We start from the raw sequence: 13,672 nt of genomic DNA on the forward strand, positions 1-13,672 counted from the left end.
AAAGTGGGGAGGGGAACCAGCCCATAGTGGGCTGGTGCGCCCCCCTTGGCCCACCCCATGCGCCTAGGGTTGGAAACCCTAGGGTGGGGGGCGCCCCACCTGGCTTGGGGGGCACTCCACCCCTTGGCCGCCGCCCCCCCTTAGGAGATCCCATCTCCTAGGGCCGGCGCACCCCCTAGGGGGCCTATATAAAGGGGGGGAGGGAGGGGCAGCCGCACCCTTGACTCTTGGCGCCTCCCTCTCCCCTGCTACACCTCTCCCTCTCGCAGAAGAACGGCGAAGCCCTGCTGCGGTGACTGCTGCATCCACCACCACGCCGTCGTGCTGCTGGATGTTCATCAACCTCTCCTTCCCCCTTGCTGGATCAAGAAGGAGGAGACGTCACGCTGACCGTACGTGTGTTGAACACGGAGGTGCCGTCCGTTCGGCGCTAGGATCTCCGGTGATTTGGATCACGTCAAGTACGACTTCCTCATCCCCGTTCTTTGAACGCTTCCGCGCGTGATCTACAAAGGTATGTAGATGCAATCCGATCACTCATTGCTAGATGAACTCATAGATGAATCTTGGTGAAACCGTAGGAAATTTTTTGTTTTTTGCAACGTTCCCCAACAGTGGCATCATGAGCTAGGTCTATGCGTAGTTCTTTTTGCACGAGTAGAACACAATTTGTTGTGGGCGTAGATGTTGTCAACTTTCTTGCCGCTACTAGTCTTATTTTGCTTCAGCAGTATTGTGGGATGAAGCGGCCCGGACTAACCTTACATGTACGCTTACGTGAGACCGGTTCCACCGACTGACATGCACTAGTTGCATAAGGTGGCTGGCGGGTGTCTGTCTCTCCCACTTTAGTTGGAGCGGATTCGATGAAAAGGGTCCTTATGAAGGGTAAATAGAAGTTGACAAATCACGTTGTGGCTTTCACGTAGGTAAGAAAACGTTCTTGCTAGAACCCTATTGCAGCCACGTAAAACTTGCAACAACAATTAGAGGACGTCTAACTTGTTTTTGCAGCAAGTGTTTTGTGATGTGATATGGCCAAAGTTGTGATGAATGATGAATGATATATATGTGATGTATGAGATGTTCATACTATTGTAATAGGAATCACGACTTGCATGTCGATGAGTATGACAACCGGCATGAGCCATAGGAGTTGTCTTTATTTTTTGTATCACCTGCGTGTCATTGAGAAACGCCATGTAAATTATTTTACTTTATTGCTAAACGTGTTAGCCATAGTAGTAGAAGTAATAGTTGGCGAGCAACTTCATGGAGACACGATGATGGAGATCATGATAATGGAGATCATGGTGTCATGCCGATGACAAGATGATCATGGAGCCCCAAGATGGAGATGAAAGGAGCTATGTGATATTGGCCATATCATGTCACTATTATTATTTGATTGCATGTGATGTTTATCATGTTTTTGCATCTTGTTTACTTAGAACGATGGTAATAAATAAGATGATCCCTCATAATAATTTCAAGAAAGTGTTCCCCCTAACTGTGCGTCGTTGCGATATTCGTTGTTTCGAAGCACCACGTGATGATCGGGTGTGATAGATTCCAACGTTCACATACAACGGGTGTAAGACAGATTTACACATGCAAACACTTAGGTTGACTTGACGAGCCTAGCATGTACAGACATGGCCTCGGAACACAGAAGACCGAAAGGTCGAGCATGAGTCGTATAGAAGATACGATCAACATGAAGATGTTCACCGATATTGACTAGTCCGTCTCACGTGATGATCGGACACGGCCTAGTTAACTCGGATCATGTCATACTTAGATGACTGGAGGGATGTCTATCTGAGTGGGAGTTCATTAAATAGATGAACTTAATTATTATGAACTTAGTCTAAAATCTTTATAATATGTCTTGTAGATCAAATGGCCCATGTTGTCCTCAACTTCAACGCGTTCCTAGAGAAAACTAAGCTGAAAGACGATGGCAGCAACTATACGGACTGGGTCCGGAACCTGAGGATCATCCTCATAGCTGCCAAGAAAGATTATGTCCTAGAAGCACCGCTAGGTGATGCACCCGTCCCACAGAACCAAGACGTTATGAATGCTTGGCAGACACGTGCTGATGATTACTCCCTCGTTCAGTGCGGCATGCTTTACAGCTTAGAACCGGGGCTCCAAAAGCGTTTTGAGAGACACGGAGCATATGAGATGTTCGAAGAGCTGAAAATGGTTTTTCAAGCTCATGCCCGGGTCGAGAGATATGAAGTCTCCAACAAGTTCTTCAGCTGTAAGATAGAGGAAAATAGTTCTGTCAGTGAGCACATACTCAAAATGTCTGGGTTGCATAATCGCTTGACTCAGCTGGGAGTTAATCTCCCGGATGACGCGGTCATTGACAGAATCCTTCAGTCGCTTCCACCGAGCTACAAGAGCTTTGTGATGAACTTCAATATGCAGGTGATGGAAAAGACCATTTCTGAAGTATTTGCAATGCTGAAATCAGCAGAGGTAGAAGTCAAAAAGGAACATCAAGTGTTGATGGTGAATAAAACCACTAAGTTCAAGAAAGGCAAGGGTAAGAAGAACTTCAAGAAGGACGGCAAGGGAGTTGCCGCGCTCGGCAAGCAAGCTGCCGGGAAGAAGCCAAAGAATGGACCCAAGCCCGAGACTGAGTGCTTTTATTGCAAGGAGAGTGGTCACTGGAAGCAGAACTGCCCCAAATACTTAGCGGACAAGAAGGCCGGCAAAACGAAAGGTATATGTGATATACATGTAATTGATGTGTACCTTACCAGTACTCGTAGTAGCTCCTGGATATTTGATACCGGTGCAGTTGCTCATATTTGTAACTCAAAGCAGGAGCTGCGGAATAAGCGGAGACTGGCAAAGGACGAGGTGATGATGCCGTCGGGAATGGTTCCAAGGTCGATGTGATCGCCGTCGGCATGCTACCTCTACATTTACCTACGGGATTAGTTTTGAACCTCAATAATTGTTATTTAGTGCCAAGTTTGAGCATGAACATTGTATCAGGATCTCGTTTAATACGAGATGGCTACTCATTTAAATCCAAGAATAATGGTTGTTCTATTTATATGAGAGATATGTTTTATGGTCATGCTCCGATGGTGAATGGTTTCTTCTTAATGAATCTCGAGCGTAATGCTACACATATTCATAGTGTGAGTACCAAAAGATGTAAGGTTGATAATGATAGTCCCACATACTTGTGGCACTGCCGCCTTGGTCACATAGGTGTCAAACGCATGAAGAAGCTCCATGCAGATGGACTTTTAGAGTCTCTTGATTACGAATCATTTGACACGTGCGAACCATGCCTCATGGGTAAAATGACCAAGACTCCGTTCTCAGGAACAATGGATCGAGCAACCGACTTATTGGAAATCATACATATTGATGTGTGCGGTCCAATGAGTGTTGAGGCTCACGATGGTTATCGTTATGTTCTCACCCTCACTGATGACTTGAGTAGATATGGGTATGTCTACTTAATGAAACACAAGTCTGAGACCTTTAAAAGGTTCAAGGAATTTCAGAGTGAGGTTGAGAATCAACGTGACAAGAAAATCAAGTTCTTGCGATCAAATCATGGGGGTGAATACTTGAGTCACGAATTTGGCACACAGTTAAGAAAATGTGGAATAGTTTCACAACTCACGCCGCCTGGAACACCTCAGCATAATGGTGTGTCCGAACGTCGTAATCGCACTCTATTAGATATGGTGTGATCTATGATGTCTCTTACCGACTTACCGCTATCATTTTGGGGCTATGCTTTAGAGACTGCCACATTCATTTTAAATAGGGCTCCGTCAAAATCCGTTGAGACGACACCGTATGAATTATGGTTTGGGAAGAAGCCTAAGCTGTCGTTTCTAAAAGTTTGGGGATGCGATGCTTATGTCAAGAAACTTCAACCTGAAAAGCTCGAACCCAAGTCAGAAAAATGCGTCTTCATAGGATACCCTAAAGAAACTATTGGGTATACCTTCTACCTCAGATCCGAAGGCAAGATCTTTGTTGCCAAGAATGGATCCTTTCTAGAGAAGGAGTTTCTCTCGAAAGAAGTAAGTGGGAGGAAAGTAGAACTTGATGAAGTATTACCTCTTGAACCGGAAAATGGCGCAACTCGAGAAAATGTTCCTGAGGTGCCTGTACCGACTAGAGAGGAAGTTAATGATGATGATCATGAAACTTCAGATCAAGTTTCTACTGAACTTGGTAGGTCCACAAGGACACGTTCCGCACCAGAGTGGTACGGCAACCCTGTCTTGGAATCATGTTGTTAGACAACGGTGAACCTTCGAACTATGAAGAAGCGATGGCGGGCCCAAATTCTAACAAATGGCTTGAAGCCATGCAATCCGAGATAGGATCCATGTATGAGAACAAAGTATGTACTTTGACAGACTTGCCCGATGATCGGCGAGCGGTAGAAAACAAATGGATATTTAAGAAGAAGACGGACGCGGATGGTAATGTTACCATCTATAAAGCTTGACTTGTCGCTAAGGGTTATCGGCAAGTTCAAGGGATTGACTACGATGAGACTTTCTCTCCCGTAGCGAAGCTGAAGTCCGTCCGAATTATGTTAGCAATTGCCGCATACTATGATTATGAGATATGGCAAATGGACGTCAAAACGGCATTCCTTAATGGTTTCCTTAAGGAAGAATGGTATATGATGCAACCGGAAGGTTTTGTCGATCCTAAGAATGCTGACAAGGTGTGCAAGCTCCAACGCTCGATTTATGGGCTGGTGCAAGCATCTCGGAGTTGGAACATTCGCTTTGATGAGATGATCAAAGCATTTGGGTTTATGCAGACTTATGGAGAAGTCTGCGTTTACAAGAAAGTGAGTGGGAGCTCTGTAGCATTTCTCATATTATATGTAGATGACATACTTTTGATGGGAAATGATGTAGAGCTTTGGGACAACATTAAGGCCTACTTGAATAAGAGTTTTTCAATGAAGGACCTTGGAGAAGCTGCTTATATATTAGGCATCAAGATCTATAGAGATAGATCAAGACGCCTCATAGGTCTTTCACAAAGCACATACCTTGATAAAATATTAAAGAAGTTCAATATGGATCAGTCTAAGAAGGGGTTCTTGCCTGTGTTGCAAGGTGTGAAATTAAGCTCAGCTCAATGTCCGACCACGGCAGAAGATATAGAAGAGATGAGTGTCATCCCCTATGCCTCAGCCATAGGTTCTATTATGTATGCCATGCTGTGTACCATACCTGATGTAAACCTTGCCGTAAGTTTGGTAGGTAGGTACCAAAGTAATCCTGGCAAGGAACACTGGACAGTGGTCAAGAATATCCTGAAGTACCTGAAAAGGACTAAGGAAATGTTTCTCGTTTATGGAGGTGACGAAGAGCTTATCGTAAAGGGTTACGTCGACGCTAGCTTCGACACAGATCTGGATGACTCTAAGTCACAAACCGGATACGTGTATATTTTGAATGGTGGGGCTGTAAGCTGGTGAAGTTGCAAGCAGAGCGTCGTGGTGGGATCTACATGTGAAGCGGAGTACATGGCAGCCTCGGAGGCAGCGCATGAAGCAATTTGGGTGAAGGAGTTCATCACCGACCTAGGAGTCATACCCAATGCGTCGGGGCCGATCAGACTCTTCCGTGACAACACTGGAGCTATTGCACTTGCCAAGGAGCCCAGGTTTCACAAGAAGACCAGGCACATCAAGCGTCGCTTCAACTCCATTCGTGAAAATGTTCAAGATGGAGACATAGATATTTGTAAAGTACATACGGACCTGAATGTAGCTGATCCGTTGACTAAACCTCTCCCTAGAGCAAAACATGATCAACACCAGAATTCCATGGGTGTTCGATTCATCACAATGTAACTAGATTATTGACTCTAATGCAAGTGGGAGACTGTTGGAAATATGCCCTATAGGCAATAATAAAAGGATTATTATTATATTTCCTTGTTCATGATAATTGTCTTTTATTCATGCTATAATTGTGTTATCCGGAAATCGTAATGCATGTGTGAATACATAGACACCAACATGTCCCTAGTAAGCCTCTAGTTGACTAGCTCGTTGATCAACAGATAGTCATGGTTTCCTGACTATGGACATTGGATGTCATTGATAACGAGATCACATCATTGGGAGAATGATGTGATGGACAAGACCCAATCCTAAACATAGCACAAGATCGTATAGTTCGTTTGCTAGAGTTTTTCCAATGTCAAGTATCTTTTCCTTAGACCATGAGATTGTGTAACTCCCGGATGCCGTAGGAGTGCTTTGGGTGTACCAAACGTCACACCATAACTGGGTGACTATAAAGGTATATTACGGGTATCTCCGAAAGTGTCTGTTGGGTTGACACGGATCAAGACTGGGATTTGTCACTCCGTATGACGGAGAGGTATCTCTGGGCCCACTCGGTAATGCATCATCATAATGAGCTCAAAGTGACCAAGTGTCTGGTCACGGGATCATGCATTACGGTACGAGTAAAGTGACTTGCCGGTAACGAGATTGAATGAGGTATTGGGATACCGACGATCGAATCTCGGGCAAGTAACGTACCGATTGACAAAGGGAATTGTATACGGGGTTGCTTGAATCCTCGATATCGTGGTTCATCCGATGAGATCATCGAGGAGCATGTGGGAGCCAACATGGGTATCCAGATCCCGCTGTTGGTTATTGACCGGAGAGCCATCTCGGTCATGTCTACATGTCTCCCGAACCCGTAGGGTCTACACACTTAAGGTTCGATGAAGCTAGGGTTGTAGAGATATGAATATGCAGTAACCCGAAAGTTGTTCGGAGTCCCGGATGAGATCCCGTACGTCATGAGGAGTTCCAGAATGGTCCGGAGGTGAAGAATTATATATAGGAAGTGCAGTTTCGGCCATCGGGAGAGTTTCGGGGGTCACCGATATTGTACCGGGACCACCGAAAGGGTCCCGGGGGTCCACCGGGTGGGGCCACCCATCCGGAGGGCCCATGGGCTAAAGTGGGGAGGGGAACCAGCCCATAGTGGGCTGGTGCGCCCCCCTTGGCCCACCCCATGCGCCTAGGGTTGGGAACCCTAGGGTGGGGGGCGCCCCACCTGGCTTGGGGGGCACTCCACCCCTTGGCCACCGCCCCCCCTTAGGAGATCCCATCTCCTAGGGCCGGCGCACCCCCTAGGGGGCCTATATAAAGGGGGGAGGGAGGGGCAGCCGCACCCTTGACTCTTGGCGCCTCCCTCTCCCCTGCTACACCTCTCCCTCTCGCAGAAGAACGGCGAAGCCCTGCTGCGGTGACTGCTGCATCCACCACCACGCCGTTGTGCTGCTGGATCTTTATCAACCTCTCCTTCCCCCTTGCTGGATCAAGAAGGAGGAGACGTCACGCTGACCGTACGTGTGTTGAACACGGAGGTGCCGTCCGTTCGGCGCTAAGATCTCCGGTGATTTGGATCACGTCGAGTACGACTTCCTCATCTCCGTTCTTTGAACGCTTCCACACGTGATCTACAAAGGTATGTAGATGCAATCCGATCACTCATTGCTAGATGAACTCATAGATGAATCTTGGTGAAACCGTAGGAAATTTTTTGTTTTCTGCAACGTTCCTCAACAAAAAACAATTTATATTTCTTAGGCTAATCCACATTCAAAATAGACACGTTATTTATTCACGGTCTGGTCCAGACTCGTCGGCGGACACGGATATCAAAGTCCGGAATTCACTCATGTCCCTTAAATGTCCATCCCTGTGTTTTCGTGTTCTCAACACTCAAAATAATTATAAAAAATAGCACAATTCATCCATAACTAACATGCAAATGTACTTACTATAACAATAGTTCAAATGTAAATGTTCCATCCAAAATAACCAGATGTTCAACAAGTTATTTGAATTCATCGATTTCAAATTCAATGATACTTGAGTCCGAATCCACACATGTAGTCGCACGCACAGTGTGCCTTGAGCTTCATCCAATAGTGTTTGAACGTAAATGACCTGCCCTCTGTCCTGTGGTACAATACAGCAACCCATCCGCGCAATCAAACATGATGATTATCAAGTTACTACATTGAGTTAATCAATGAATTGACCGACAGGTAGAGCAACAAGAGGCAAAATTATGATCCCAATGGTTGGCGAGCTCCGTGGCCACCTTCTCTCCTCCTGTGCAATCACACTATAAAATTTCATGACGAAGTTGGAGATGATGTACCACCGATGGGCTAGTGATTTCACATTGCTTTCACGGGTCACCTGCAAGTCGTAGGGCGTGAAGTGCTTTTGCTCATGAAACGAAACATGCATGTTTTGCTACAAAATCAAGCCCCTTGCCTAATGCCTACAAAATCCGTATATACGACCTTCCACGCATCACACATAAACTCTCTTCCATCACTAAGTACCCTGTCATCGCGCTTACTCTAGAAAACCACAAGAAGTTCAATAAAAGAAGTTGAATGCCATTTTAGCAAACACCTGCAGGCGTGGTTTCCGCCATGGACGACATTGGCAGGGGACGGAGGGTACCTGCGTATGGACGGATCCTAGATTTATGACGACGATGTAGTCCAAGGCAGGCAGACACATGTGTGGGAGTTGCGGACGTCCAACATTTCCGGGCGGCGGCCAGATAGGTACACCGACGAAATCGAAAGAGGAGGGTGTGGATGTAGAGCAAGGGGCGCAGTGGAATGCCGTGGTGGTTCGGACGCCGTAAAACTACCTCCAGCTTGCGTCCAGTTGGCGAAATTTCGGACAAGTGGACGCATCTGCGGACAAATACTTAGATGGAAAACTACATCCAAACAACTCAGTTCGAACATACGCGGGGTTTTGCGGGTGCAGATGCCCTTACTACTTGTTCTAGTTCTATGATCCGGTCTTTGCAATTTTAGCTTTTGACCTCCCTCCAAAGGTTTTTAATTTCATAAACAAAATAATTTCAGACCTCACCAAAACATCCGAATTTCAGAAAGTCAACATATTTTGAAAATGTTTTGGATATTTAGATTTCAAATCTTAAGCTAATTTAAAATCCTTTTGAAATTATGTTGAATCTGGCTCGGAATTTCGGGGTTACAAATATTTCGGGCCCCACCTAGTTACGCGAAATTTAATTGGAATTTTTAACCCTGCTCCCTCCACATTATTTGTGCGCGGGTCTTATTATACGGCTATTTCATTGCTTAGGAGTTAAGACCAGAAATAAAAAGGAGTTAAGACCAATATTCTTTACCCAATTGGAGAAAGCTAATTGTGACCCTTTTAACAACGGGGAAATGGCAGTGCACCGGCCCCTGGAGGGGAATGGAGTCATGGCCGCAGCGCGTTGGACCGCGTCAATCGACCTCCCAACCGCTCCGGCTCGTGCTCACTGGCGCGCGCCATTAAAGCGATGAGCACAGCAATGCCGCCCGCTTCTAGATTCCCAGAAAAAGAAAACCAGGCTCGCTAGCCATGCCCATGGCCAGCTTGCTGCCGCCGGTACACAGTACAATACCAGTGGCGTACTACTCCTCCTCGTCCGCGTCCGCATTAAAGGACACACACCGGAGCTCGCATTCATGGCTCCTTTCAGATGGTAGATGGCTCGCATTTACGCCCGCCACAGTACTCTCGTCTCCCCCCGTCTCGCCCCGGCCCGCTATATATCGCTCCACCCACTCCGCCATTGACGACACTCCTCACCTCCCTAGCTAGCTAGCTCATCCATCGAGCTACTTCCTAGGTACGTACATACACGGCCCACACTCACTGCATGTCATTCCTCGTCCTCCGGTAGCCAGCTTAGCGGGAGACATCGATCGGCCTCCAGGGACAGGGGTCGGGATCGTGCGCTGGTCGGGCTCGAAGAGGGGGGCAAGATGGACGTCAACGACGTGCTGCTGCTGGCGTCGGCGGTGGTGCTGGGGCTGGTGTGGTGGCGGCGGTGCTCCAAGACGGGCGGCGTCGACAGCCTCCCCCCGGGCCCGCCGGGGTGGCCGGTGGTGGGCAACCTCTTCCAGGTGATCCTGCAGCGCCGCCCCTTCATGTACGTCGTGCGCGACCTCCGGGAGAAGTACGGGCCCATCTTCACCATGCGCATGGGCCAGCGCACCCTCGTCATCGTCACCGACGCCGACCTCATCCACGACGCGCTCGTCAAGCAGGGCCCCATGTTCGCCAGCCGCCCGGCCGACAGCCCCATCCGCCTCCTCTTCAGCGTCGGCAAGTGCACCGTCAACTCCGCCCCCTACGGCCCGCTCTGGCGCGCGCTCCGCCGGAACTTCGTCGCCGAGATCGTGTCGCCGCAGCGGGTCAAGGGCTTCTCGTGGATCCGGGAGTGGGCCATGGGCAACCACCTCCGCCGGATACGCGCCGAGCACGCCAAGACCGGCGCCGTCCGCATGATGGCCAGCTGCCGCCTCACCATCTGCAGCATCCTCATCTGCATCTGCTTCGGCGCCAAGATCCCCGACGAGCTCATCGTGGAGATCGAGGAGGTGCTCAAGGACGTGATGATGATCTCCCTGCCCAAGCTCCCGGACTTCCTGCCGCTCCTCACGCCGCTCTTCCGGAGGGAGCTCGCCGAGGCCAAGAACCTGCGCCGGCGGCAGCTCGACTGCCTGCTGCCGCTGGTGCGCGCGCGGCGGGAGTTCCTCCGGACCGGCGGCAACGCGTGCAAGGCGGACGGGGAGGGGAACAGGGTGATCGGCGGCGTGGAGATGATGAGCCCGCCCGGGGAGGCGTACGTGGACTCGCTGTTCGACCTGGAGCCGCCGGGCAGAGGGAAGCGGCTCGGCGAGGAGGAGCTGGTCACGCTCTGCTCCGAGGTGATGAGCGCCGGCACCGACACCAGCGCCACCGCGCTGGAGTGGGTCATGATGCACCTCATCCTCGACCCAGCGGCGCAGGAGAGGGTCTACGACGAGGTCGTCGCCAAGGCCGGCAAGACCGCCCGGATCACCGAGGCCGACGTCGAGGCCTTGCCCTACCTGCAGGTGATTAATCCACTCATTCCAATTCTATCGTACTCTACATTTTGACATCATCAACACTTGGGCCAGATTAATTAACTTAGCAAATTGCTTTACTACATGGTTGATGCAAGCTCCTTTGGGCAAGTCAATTCTACGAAATTGCTGCCCTTAAAGTAGACATTTGGCATTACCCTTGATAGAAGTCCACTTTAGCACTATGACACATCAGCAACATGAACTGATAATCACAAATAAGTTGATCTATCAGCTAATTAATCAACTAAACTTTCACAGTTTGTGATTGGAACACAAGCATCACACCATCACCATCAGTCGATCGGTCCCATCTTTGCTTTCCTTTTCCTGTTTAAGGACCATCACCACACCTGCGAACCAAGATTGCGGCTACTAATTAAGGATAGTTGACGTAGGGATTAATCTAAGCAGACACTCCTGCAGCTGGCCACTCAAGTGTAGCTGGTGTTCAAATGATCACTCACGACCGATGATTTGGACACGAAAACAGATATGAAAATGACGTTCGCTACCTCATTATCAGTGAGCCAGGGTCAACTGAAAGCGACCCACAGAGTACTATTACATTCAAAAAAGAAAGATCCAATTTTCGGCGCCTGCAGCCCAGCAATTTTCGGTGCCAAATTTCTGGCGGCGGCGTACGTGGCTAAATATTTTGTTGATCGCAGGCGGTGGTGAAGGAGACGTTCCGGCGGCACCCGCCGAGCCACTTCGTCCTCTCGCACGCGGCGACGCGGGACACCGAGCTGGGCGGGTACCGGGTGCCGGCGGACGCGAGCGTGGAGTTCTACACGGCGTGGGTGACGGAGAACCCGGAGACGTGGCCGGACCCGGACGCGTGGCGGCCGGAGCGGTTCCTCGAGGGCGGCGAGGGCCACGACACCGACATCACCGGCACCCGCGCGCTCCGCATGATGCCCTTCGGCGCCGGCCGCCGCATCTGCCCCGCCGCCACGCTCGGTGTGCTCCACATCCAGCTCACGCTCGCCAACATGATCCGCGAGCTCCGGTGGACTCCCCCCGCCGGCGAGGGGCCGCCCGACCCCACCGAGACCTTCGCCTTCACCGTCGTCATGAAGAACTCGCTCCGGGCCGGCATCGTCGAGCGCAACCAGCCGCCGCCGGTGGCCGCGCATTGATTGCCTCCGTCCACCCAGAATGCACGGCGCGGCGCGGCGCGCACGTACCCCACGTCACGGATAGGTGGTTAATGGCGGGGTGTCATGCCTCATCAAGAAGATATAGATAAAATACTGCGGCGTGACATCGGATCTGCTAGTGGCTGCTGCTCGTTGGACATCGTGATGCAATGCGACGTCTCTTAAATTTTAGCGTCATGTTATTTATTTTCTTCTCTTCTCTTGATTAGTGCTCGATCCCCTTCTCTTCTTCTTTCTTCTTTCTTCTTCTCTTGAATTCTTGATTTGATCCACAAATGTACCTATAACCTGCTGCTGTTCCTTGGAGTATATTTTTGTTGCAAGAAAAAAGTTGGATAATTTTAAGGAGTACTAGGCGTTTTGGAGGATGGGCTCCATAAAGCCTGTTATTTACCCAAAAAAATAAACACTTTCTGTTTCAAAACATTCTGGATAGAAATACAAGTATACAACGATGTAATGTGTGTGCGTGTGTATGTGTGTAATATATCACGATGAAATATCTTGAATTGCGAGCTATTTTTTTTGGTGCAGCTCTCATTTTGATGTAGTATTTCATCCTGAAAATGTACACACATGTAAATTATCTCTCCGGTTGTATGTGTATTTTTTTTTGGCAGATTTTTTTGAAACACAAAAGTATGAATTTTTAAAACTTGTCCTCCATGGAGCTCGAGCTCTGTTTAGCATTTACGCGTTTTAAGCTCCTACTACAGTATGAAGGCTGGTGCAACAGAGTTCCGGGTCTGCTTCCGTTAGAGCAAATGAATGAACCAAATTTTAGGTTAATAATCAATTAAAATCCGTATAAGTTAGTACGTACGTGTGTGACTGAAAACATCAAGTCAGGGCTGCAAGTTGGTTTGGTCAGAGGTAGCAATTGATGCTTGATGCGCCGAAAGACGCCATGGTTCAGCCATCCATGTTTATGCAGTTGTGCCATTAAGCCGACATTTGAGCTTTGAACCAAGAATGATGTACTACGTTGTGGGAAGACGAAGATGAGACGTGAGAGGGACATCCTCGCTTGCTGTTCCAGCTAACGGGCATGGACATGAAGAAGCAGGACTTCACTTCGGATGGTTGGTGCGCGGTAGTGATCAGAAGCATGGCTTAAGTGAGTGGCAGTTAGGGATTGGGTTCCATGTAAACTAGGCCTACATTGCTTGGTTATATCGAGAGTATTAAGAGTGGAACATTTATGTTGCAAGGCTAGGTCTAGTAGGGTCCTTTCATGTAGGGACACCTGTTTCTAATTAGGATCACGCGTGCATGAATGAGATCCTTTCATGTGAGGGGGCAAATCAGGACAACATGTACCAAATCCTCAAGTGGTTTTGTAATAAAATTTACACATTTGAGAAACGTCGGACCCATAAAATTTTCATCGGCGACAGTCAATCTCGGATGAGGCCGAAGGGGAGGTGACGTGGGGAGCACCGCCGACCCCGACTAGGCCTAGCCAGGACCTCGTCGAAGACACATAGACGGTGCCGTGAGCAAAGTGAGTT

General features: G+C 48.8%; 1 protein-coding gene across 1 annotated transcript; it reads left to right on the plus strand.

Moving 5' to 3' along the window:
* Positions 1 to 9,530: 9,530 nt before the first annotated feature.
* Positions 9,531 to 12,500, plus strand: LOC123149027 (cytochrome P450 77A3). The gene is made up of 2 exons (XM_044568553.1): positions 9,531 to 10,986; positions 11,670 to 12,500. Exons 1-2 carry the CDS (start codon positions 9,871 to 9,873, stop codon positions 12,138 to 12,140), a joined length of 1,587 nt encoding a protein of 528 aa, XP_044424488.1. The 5' UTR covers positions 9,531 to 9,870; the 3' UTR covers positions 12,141 to 12,500.
* Positions 12,501 to 13,672: the final 1,172 nt, after the last annotated feature.

This window comes from Triticum aestivum, chromosome 7A (assembly GCF_018294505.1).
Source record: "Triticum aestivum cultivar Chinese Spring chromosome 7A, IWGSC CS RefSeq v2.1, whole genome shotgun sequence".
Classification (NCBI taxonomy): Eukaryota; Viridiplantae; Streptophyta; class Magnoliopsida; order Poales; family Poaceae; genus Triticum; species Triticum aestivum.